General features: G+C 48.8%; 1 protein-coding gene across 1 annotated transcript in view; it reads left to right on the top strand.

The window, feature by feature from the left end:
• Window positions 1–10,129, top strand: part of SLC6A5 (solute carrier family 6 (neurotransmitter transporter), member 5) — a 62,754-nt gene that overhangs the window by 6,531 nt on the left and 46,094 nt on the right. Inside the window, exons 4-5 of the mRNA XM_011965402.1 lie at window positions 3,830–3,961; window positions 4,302–4,475. Coding sequence (XP_011820792.1) covers window positions 3,830–3,961; window positions 4,302–4,475 — 306 coding nt within the window. The remainder of the gene's footprint in view (window positions 1–3,829; window positions 3,962–4,301; window positions 4,476–10,129) is intronic.

Raw genomic sequence — 10,129 nt, 5'->3', positions numbered from 1 at the left:
GAAAAGTAGGAGACCTAGCAAGTTACTACAATAGGAGGTGAAGGGTGACTGAGGAGGTGGAAACTGTGCAGTGGCCTGAGTCCCTGGAAAGCTTTGTGCAGTGTCTAGGTGTCCCGAACGTTTTCAGAGTTTATTTGGGGTGGTCTCCCCCGATTTTTCCTGAGTAGTAGTGAGGCAGTCCACGACCAGGCACTGCCCCAAGAAAGCGTCTTAGTGTGAGCTTGAAGAAATGAGTCTCAAAGATTCATAGACTGCTGGAGCTGGCAAGGGCTTCAGGGGACAGTTATTCTAAGCTTCTTTTACAGATGAGACATGGAGGTTCAGAGAGAGCAAGTGGCTTGCCTGGGGTTGTCCGGCTGGTTAGTAGTAAAATTTAGACCAGAACTCAAGGTTGTAGATGGCTTGTGTCTTCCCGTATCAATCTTTTTTTGTTTGTTTGTTTTCCCTCTTGTTTCATCTTCAAATCTGCCTCCTGCCCATCTCCCTTGCATTAGTCTTGAAGGATGCCTTCTTAAATTAGTTGACCAGGCAGGTTCTGTTTGGTCAAGAAAGTAAGGCAGGGGCTCCGGCTGGCTTCGGCATTGCAGCTCTCTTTCTGGTCTTGTCACACACTCTAAAGGAAGAAAGGGCTGAGGAGGGGGTGTGGTGAAGGCTTTTTTGTGGGAGAGGATTAATTAGGAACCTGCTTGCTGGGAACTCCAGGCATGATGCTTGCCAAATAAATTCTTGGTGAAGGGTTGGGGATGGAGGGACCTGCTTGCAATCACCTTACAGGTTCAAGGTTTGGGGAGAGCTGCTTGCTGGTGTGCCCTGACTGTATGATCTGGGAAAGAGGGGGTTTTGGGTCTGTTTAAGATGGATCTTCAGATCAGAATTGGGGACCTGCTTGCTGATTGACTCTCAGTGCAGGGTTGAGGGGTGAGGTCCCTGCTTGTAGATGCATCCTTTCTTTACATTTGGGGTCCTGCTTGCCGATGCATCCTCAGTTGAAAAGTGGGAGCCTGCTTGCTGGGAAGGACCCCTAGCCGGGGGGAGGGGTGGAAGGTGCCTGCTTGTGGACCTACTCGGGGCTGTTATCGACAATGTGCTTTTCCGCCCCCAGGAGGACGAGCAAGGGGATGAGAATAAGGCCCGAGGGAACTGGTCCAGCAAACTGGACTTCATCCTGTCCATGGTGGGGTACGCAGTGGGGCTGGGCAATGTCTGGAGGTTTCCCTACCTGGCCTTCCAGAACGGGGGAGGTATGGCTTTTCCGCTCTTTCCGCCTGCTGCGGGGCGGGGCGGGCACCTGAGGGTTGGGTGGGACAGGAGCCCTCAGGCAGGGTCGCAGGGCGGGGAGGCTCAGAGCAGCCTCCGCAGGTTCCAGCCCTACACCTCGTAGGCGTGAGTGCATAACCTGAGGGCGGGGACGACCATAATCGTTCGGCATTAGATCCCGGAGTCTCTTTTCTAGAGAGGGGCGCAGGGGAGGAGTGAGGCCCCACAAACCCCCACTGACCCAGTTTTGGGGCCTGGGTCCAGAGCCACGTAAGCACGGGTGCTAGCGGTCAAGTGTTCAGAGAGCGGCGGCACTTCGGGCACCCAACAAGGTTACAGCCAGCAGCTGTACAGTTCTGGAGCCCTGATTCAGGGTTATATCCTGCCTTCCTAGGGCACTCCTTAGGCGAGCTAGGAGGTGAGGGGCAAGGGGTGGGGGATGTGCTGTCAAAAACCTCTCAGAAGTGCCCGCCACCTCCGCCTTCTTGTTCTGCTTCTTGAAGCAGAACATATTTTGATTTTAGTAAAAATCGTACAGCGAAAACAGGTTTCTTTCATCAGCCCTAAATGGGAGGAAGGTGCTGGTTTTGAAGGAAAGCCGTTTCAGAGATGGGGAGGACACTAGTTAGGCTTGCATCGGCTGCTGGGCCACTGTGCTCCCTTGTACCTCTTCTGTACCCACCGAGGAGGGACCTGGCACATTCACGATCCCTCTGGCCCTCCCGACGTTTAGGTGCCGCGGGGCCGGCCGCTCTCTAGCAATAGGAATTTGAACCTGGAGCCCCCTCCCACATCTTCTCAACTGGACGGAAGGGACAAACAATGCATTCCTTCAGCCCATAGGTCAGGCAGTTTGAGGGTTTTTGTTCTTTTGTTTTGCCTCTTGGGTCCGCTTCAGGCGGAATTTGGTGCAGCGGAACGGACAGGGGCTGCATCACCGGACGGCTAAAGCGCAAAACATAGGCCACTACTCCCCTCCTCTCCAGTTCCAAATTAGGACACTCTGACAAGTACTTATGAGAACCGCAGAGCATTTGCCATCTGGGGTGCCCTGAAAACAGACCAGGTACCGGCCACACGAATGGAGGCACCCAGATAGGTTCCCGTTTGGTTTTCCACAGGGCGCCCTCAGGCCAGGATGCTACAACAAGGCTTCCAGTGAATAGAAGGGAAGTGGGTACTCAGGGTAGAGGATGGGGAGGGAGTTCCAGCAAAAGGAGATTGGCCCGCGCAAGTGCCCGCGCTCTGCTCGCTCGGGATCTGCGAGGAGCGGCGGAGCAGATCTCAGCGCTCCCGAGGAGCCAGGCGCTGCGATGGGAGGCAGCCTGTTCCGCACTGCGGCTCGGGGCCCCGCAGCCCTCAGCGTGGGGTGGAGGGCTCGCCGCTCCTTTTCAGGAGCAGAGGAGGACTGCACAATCCCTGTCTTGAGAGGATAAAGCAGGACCCCGGTTTTACTGCCCAGCAGCCCGTGGCTGCTCCTGGGCCTTCCTGGCTTGGAAAGCCCCGGGCAGGAAAGGCCCTGCCATCAAACAGGAAGTGCGGAGGGGCGGGAGCATGAAGAGTGGACTAGAGAAAGATCAGCTTTCCCTCCGCTAAGGCCACTGTTCTGCGCTCGCGCATCTCCAGTACCCTGGCCCTTGACTCTGGCCCATGCAGCAGCACGTTCCTGTCAAAACCTTTTCAGAACTCATGACCATTCCCCAAGTCCCTCCCAAACAACCTCAAAGAACGTTGAAGGGAAAGAACCCTACAGAAGTCTCAGCGACTTTATGGAGGCCTGCCAGACACTATTGCCCTAGACGGGGCATTTTGAGGAGTAAAGAGATGAAGCGCAAACAACATTAGGGGCTCACAGGCTGAATAAGACACTTACATAAAAATTAACAAGTGATTGGTGCCTGGAGCAAGGTACTGTGGGAGGACACAGATGGGAGACTTCTTGGAAGAGGAAGCATTTGAGTTGACCTTGAAGGATGGAAGGAACTTCTCATATGGAGAAGGGCGTTGAGAAGTGTGTGATGCGGATGGGGATGGGTTTAGGAAGAAGGATGGGTATCCCCCAATGGCTTTCTGGCAGAGCCTGCCCAGACCTGGTTGGTAGAAGCTGTTCAGGTAACTTACTGTAGAGGAGGGCTCCTGGAGTTTAGCTTAGAAGCTTTTAGGTCCTGGGAGGGCTGAGGCTCCGATAAGATTTCACCAATCGGAATCCAGTAGTGAGTCAAAGGCATGGACTGGTTGAGCTCTGCAGGGGCTTAATTTTGGGAAATTGAAGTGCTATAATAAAAAAAGAAAAGAATAAAACCCCATCAGCACATATCCCTAGCCATCTGCCAGTGGAGAATTGAAATAAGGGGTGTATTTGCACGGGTACCCTTATACTTTTTGGAGGAGGGCTCTTAAATATCTGTGGGTGACTGTTGCTGAGACAGGACATCAAAGGGCTTCTTCAGGAATGGAGCTAAATTGTCCTTTAGTTCTTTGAGAGGGAGCCCAGCCCCCAACCCGGAAGGTGAAGGAGGGCAGCAGCCTGCTTTTGCCTCCCAGGGCTCTCACTCCCCACTCTCTTTCCAAGGTGCTTTCCTCATCCCTTACCTGATGATGCTGGCTCTGGCTGGATTACCCATCTTCTTCTTGGAGGTGTCGCTGGGCCAGTTTGCCAGCCAGGGGCCAGTGTCTGTGTGGAAGGCCATCCCAGCTCTACAAGGTGAGTCCAGCCTGCCTCCCAGCCTCCTCGGGCCCTTTCTGACTCTGTCCCCTCTGGCACCATGCAGCCCTAGGGAGGGAGACCTGCCTTTGTGGTTAATAGAACTAACTCTTTCCATCCTTTATTTCGTCCTTCTGAATAATGGCCCAAGATCACCTCTGGCATTGTTGAGTTCCCAGCAGAATGCCTTCATATCCCTGGTAGACATACAGTCCACTCTGCTATTAGTGTATCCATTCTGTACAAGAGAGCCCAGACCTAGGTCCCTACCCTATGCCTAACTCTAAGAATTCCATAGCATTTAAGAAGGAATGAACCCCTGGAATTTTTGCTTCTGCAGGCTGTGGCATCGCGATGCTGATCATCTCTGTCCTAATAGCCATATACTACAATGTGATTATTTGCTATACACTTTTCTACCTATTTGCCTCCTTTGTGTCTGTACTACCCTGGGGCTCCTGCAACAACCCTTGGAATACGCCAGAATGCAAAGATAAAACCAAACTTTTATTAGGTAAGTTTGGAAATATCTGCTTTAGGTGTGTGTATTCTGAACTATCCATTTATTCAACAAAATAACTGAACATATGTTATGCATGCTAGGACCTATACTATGTTCTGGGAACACAGAGATTACATTGAGCTATCAAATATACTTAATTCTAACATTTAAGGAGCTCCTGGCCCAGAGAAGGGCGTAATCAAATTTTTGTTTGCTCACGAATAGCTGGAATCTTTGTTAAAAAGGCAGGTTCACAGGCCCACGAGATAGTCTGATTTATAGATTTGGTTGGGTTCAGAAAATTTGCATTTAAACAAGTCCTTGTAGAATCTTATTTTGTTTTATAGTGTTTCTTAGACTAGCAGCATTACCTGGATGGTGGTTAGAAGCCCCCCTCTAGCCTTTCTGAATAAGACTTGCATTTTAACTAGGTTCCCAAGTGACTTATCTGCATGGTACAATTTGAAAAGTGATGGTCTAATTCCTAGAGTCCAGGTGAGCGATCCTGGGGCCAGACTTCACAAGATACTGCTCAGTGCATGGGGTGAATATGAGAGTGAACCCTTAGACCACTCTGATAAAAATGTAGTGTCTAGAAGAGGGCAAGCTACTGGGGAGTCAGGGAGTATTCCTGGAAGATGTTTCAGATGTGAAATAGATTGGGCCTTGAGGCCTTGGGGAAAAGGGTCAGCTTCTTGGGTCAAGGGCAGGAGAATGAATATGAGGAGAAGTAGGGCAGCTATGTCAGGAAGTCTTTCTGGTCTATATCTCTGTCACTGACTATGTATGTCTGGGTCAGGTAACTTCTCTCTGGATCTGTTTTCCTTCTCTGAAAAATAGAAATAAAAATGTTCTTCCACTACCTACCTTATGGGGATTGCTATAAGGAGAAAAGAAATGAGGGGTGTGATATAGTTGCAGAAGTATACAACTCTACAGATAAAAGGTGCTAGTAGTAGTCACTTTGGAAGCTCTGGTCATTTAAAAGGGGACCTAGAAACAAGTAGTTTCTTCTTTCCCCAGTAGATTTGTTAATTCTCCTCAGCTAGGTCTGTGCCAAGACCAGCTTTCTGTGATCTCTGTATGATTGGCTCTTAGTGTTGCCCTCCAAAACCAGCTTTTTTCATGATGGAAAGCACATTATTTAACCCTTCAAGTAGATTAAGGGCAAAAAGATGAATCCTTCCCTCTCGCAGACCCAGAGAGATGCCATTCTTTTCTGCATTTTCTGCCATGAACATGTGTTTATTTTATAGTCTCTCTCTCTTTCTCTCTGTGGTGTGTGTGTGTGTGTGTGTGTGTGTGTGTGTTTAAAGCAGGCTGAGCATGTTGACTGGATCAGGCACATGGATGGAGGCCCAAGAGGCACAGAAGCCCCTGCCCCTGGCTTCCAGTTTGGCTCACCATCACCTGGGAGATATGAAAGGCAGAGCAAAGATATGACACAGCTCAGCTCCTACTCAACTGGTACAAAACCATTAAAACTATCCTAGCTCTGAGCGCCAGGAGACAATGCACATTTTTCACTCTGATTGTTTCCTGCAAGTGTATGACCAGGCTGAGCAGATCTTATCTCATTCTTACTCAGTGTTTTAATTTTTTTTTTTTTTTTTTTTGGTGGAAAGAAAAACAAGGTGTCAGTCCGCACTCTTTCTTTGTGCAGCCCCTCCATCTGTCGTTCTCTGTGTTATCAGCACATGAGTGTGTTCTGTTCCTCCGGCCAGGCTGTCCCTTCCTTGCAGGGGTATCGGTCCTTTGGAATTCGGGGGTGACTTAGAAAAGGTGATAGTGGCCTGATTTGCAGAGCCCCACGCTCTGCTGTACAAATCAGGAGTCTAGACAACGGATATTCCCAGGCTGTTTCGCAAATGGTCATATTGAGCAAGGCTTCCTTAGGAGATGGACAAACTCTTTCCCCCAGCATTTCCCATCAGTTGCCTTCCAGTTTCACCTGCTCTCTCGAAACCCCACAACTACCCACACCCTGTGACTGCTGGGCAAAAGGACTCACCCCAGGAGAAAGGGACTGAATGGCTAGCTATTGTGACCTTCATGTGCAGTGCGGAGCTGCCCCATGACGCTCTCAGTGCTGCAAGGGACACATTCCATGGAGATACCAGGCAATCATACCCACTCCCGCCCCAGAGGAAAGCCCTGGATCTGTGCGTGGGGAGAGGCAGCGTTTGTCACGTCTTTCTCTGATGCAGGTTGTAAGAGAGGCTGCCGTCTTTAGGGTGACTCAACTCTCCAAGTATCTGTAATGGAGAATGACTAATCTGTGCCCTGTCAAGTGAGACCAGCGGCTTTATGTGAAAATAGGAGCTAGCTGGGTCACGTAAAATAGAACAACATAAATACCATTTCTATTTCCGGAATGGCTTCATTTTCATTAGAACTTTAATTAAATGATTCCTTTTCTCCCTGGTCTTTCATGTGCTTTCATTTATTAATAATTGCCCGAGTAAAGAGAATCCCATTCCACAGCTTCCAATTTAGCACGATCATTATCTCTGTTCTTTGTTCGGGGTTGCTGGGCCGCAGAGCTCTCTGATGAGATGGCCCATCATTCCTTCGCCGGTGGACCCGAAGGCGCCGGGCGCTGGGAAGTATGCTCCTGCCGCCCAGTGGTGGGAGGGGATATTGCAGGAGGCTTGAGACTGCGGAGCGAGCGAGTAGGGATCCTGGGAACCCTGCTGCATTGCTGCAGGAACGGTGACCTTGTGCTGCTGCGGCGGCAGTGATCTGCAGACATCCAGAGACGCTCTCTAGGGAGGCTGCCTGCGTGCTTCAACAATTGCAACTTGGGAAGCAAGAGATTTGGTGTTTGCCCTCGTGTTAGTGATCTCTCCAGTCTTGGGTGGATATAATGTTTGGCAGGAGGGCGAGAAATAACTTACGTGCTTATTTACAGAACAGAGATATGGAGGGTTCTTTAATTGTCTTCATTCATGTCATCGCTGGGGGAAACAAAAGCTTTCCTGGTAAATGATTAGGTGGGAATCTTCCTGGAACTGTTATTCGATTAGACTAAAGAAGATACTTTGAACAGGAAGATATTTTTAGGCCCTGAAGTGGAGATTCTCAACAAGGGGAGATTTTGCAGGGGACATCTGGCAATGTTCAGAGACATTCTTGGTTGTTGCAGCTGGATGGGCTCCTGGCATTTAGTAGGTGGAGGCCAGGGATTCTGCTAAATATCCTGCAATGCACAGGACGGTCCCAGAGCCAATAATTATTAAAGTTGTCCTTGCAGCGTTAACAAGAATTCTAGACAGAAGTATTGTGATAATTAGCATTAATCAGGCTGTGCTTTGACTCACTTCCTTGAAACCAAAAGTTGAGTAACACTACATACATTTGCATCCCCGTTGTTCCTATAGATAAGATTTCTGATGTTAGAATCATAAGGCTTTTGTTTAAGAATTGCTTAAGCAGATCCTGAATTCCAGCAAAACAGCTGATGCCAACCAGTTTAAAGACTCCTACCAGCTTTAAGCAGTGGTTCATGCCTGTAATCCCAGCACTTTGGGAAGCCAAGGTGGATGTATCACTTGAGGCCAGGAGTTTGAGACCAGTCTGGGCAACATGGCAAAACCCTGTCTCTACTAAAAACACAAGAATTAGCTGGGAGTGTTGGCGCACACCTGTAATCCCAGCTACTTTGGAGGCTGAGACATGAGAATCGCTTGAACCTTGGAGGTAGACGTTGCAGTGAGCAGACATCATGCCACTGCACTCCAGCCTGGGTGACAACTGTCTCAAAAACCAAAAAACAAATGAAAAAAGATTCCCACAGAGGAACTGAATCAGTGTGAGAATACATTTCTTCATCTCTCTGTTCCATGACTTCACCCTGCACTCTTCAACCTACTCCAAAACCCTAGCCCCAAACTCTTTGGGGAGATGGATTTGAGGTTTCCTCTTATCTCCTCGTTCAGTGGCTCTTATGATTAAAGCTCTTTCTCTGCTGCAACCCAGGAAACTCTATTTGTTTCCTGCGAGTATATGATCAGGCTGAGAGATCCTATCTCATTTTTAGCCAGTGCTTTACTTTTTTATTTATTTTGGTGAAAAATGAACAAGGTGTCAATCCCCAGTCTTTCTTTGTGCAGCCCCTCCATCTGTCATTCTCTGTGTTACCAGCACATGAATGTGTTCTGTTCCTGGGACCAGGCTATCCCTTGCAGGGTATTGGTCCTTTGGAATTCTGGGGTGACTTAGAAAAGGTCCTCCTCTCTTAATTAAGCCTCTTTCTCTGCTGCAATGCAGTGTCTTGGTGGTGTATTGACTCACTGTGCCCATTGGGCAGTGGACCTATTGCGGTTACTTTATCTGACCCCAAATGCCATTAGCCCAGCTATTGAGAAACCTTGGTCTAAAGAACTACTGAAAGGGAAGGGATTCTTATTATTGTTTCCATTTTTTACCCAACATTCTAAGAAACTCTGCAGTGTGTATGGGAAGCGGTAGGCAATTTATGGCAGGCAAGTGGCCTTGTGGGAGATGATGTTGAAGACTAGAGATACTCTCTCCAGAAAAAGCTATGACAATGATGATTGAGTTATGGCTAAAATTTATTGAGTGCCAGCTGTGTGTCAGGCATCGTGGGAAGATTTTTCATTTGTGATCTCTCTTCATTTAGTCCTTACTGCAACCCTGAACAACAATGTCCAGAAAATGGAGGCTTGGATAAATGGAACTCATTCAAGCTCTCAGTAGTAGTGGAACGCCTGAACTCACATTCTTGCCCGCTTTGCTCTTCCATACACAGCATAAATTGGGAATCAAGCCTGCTTCTTAAAATTATTTATTTATTTTAGAGAAAAGGTCTCATTCTGTTGCCCAGGCTGGAGTGCAGTGGTGCGATCACAGCTCACGGCAACCTTGAACTCCTGGGCTTCAGCAATCCTCCTCCCTCAGCCTCCTGGGTGGTTAGGACTATAGATGTGCAGTACTGCACCTGGCTAATTTTTAAAATGTTTTGTACAGATAGAGGTCTCGTTATGTTGCCTAGGCTGGTCTTGAAGTCTTGGGCTCAAGCCATCCTCCTGCCTTGGCTTCCCAAAGTGTTGGGATTATAGGTGTGAGCCACCCTGCCTGGCCACTTTTTGTTATTGTTGCTCATGGTATTTAAAGACAATTTTAACACATTCAGTATTTTTTTTTTTTTTTTGAGACGGAGTCTCGATCTGTAGCCCAGGCTGGAGTGCAGCGGCCGCATCTCAGCTCACTGCAAGCTCCGCCTCCCGGGTTTACTCCATTCTCCTGCCTCAGCCTCCCGAGTAGCTGGGACTACAGGCGCCCGCCACCTCGCCCGGCTAGTTTTTTATGTATTTTTAGTAGAGACGGGGTTTCACCGTGTTCGCCAGGATGGTCTCGATCTCCTGACCTTGTGATCCGCCTGTCTCGGCCTCCCAAAGTGCTGGGATTACAGGCTTGAGCCACCGCGCCCGGCCACATTCAGTATTTTTAAATGGGGAGATTTCATGTAAGTTTACAGATTTTTTGCATCTTTTGCTGCAACATCTGGAAAAGCTTGGCACTGATTGGCTGGAGTGCTCTCTGGTTGGCCACAGTCCCCACCTCTCTCTATTATTTTCCAATTTTATGCCTTCCTTATTTGAGTCATCATCCTGGCTTCTGTAGGTGTTTGAATTTATAATCCC

This window comes from Mandrillus leucophaeus, unplaced genomic scaffold, assembly GCF_000951045.1.
Source record: "Mandrillus leucophaeus isolate KB7577 unplaced genomic scaffold, Mleu.le_1.0 Scaffold723, whole genome shotgun sequence".
In the NCBI taxonomy this organism is placed as follows: Eukaryota; Metazoa; Chordata; class Mammalia; order Primates; family Cercopithecidae; genus Mandrillus; species Mandrillus leucophaeus.
This window is presented reverse-complemented; position numbering and strand designations above follow the sequence as displayed.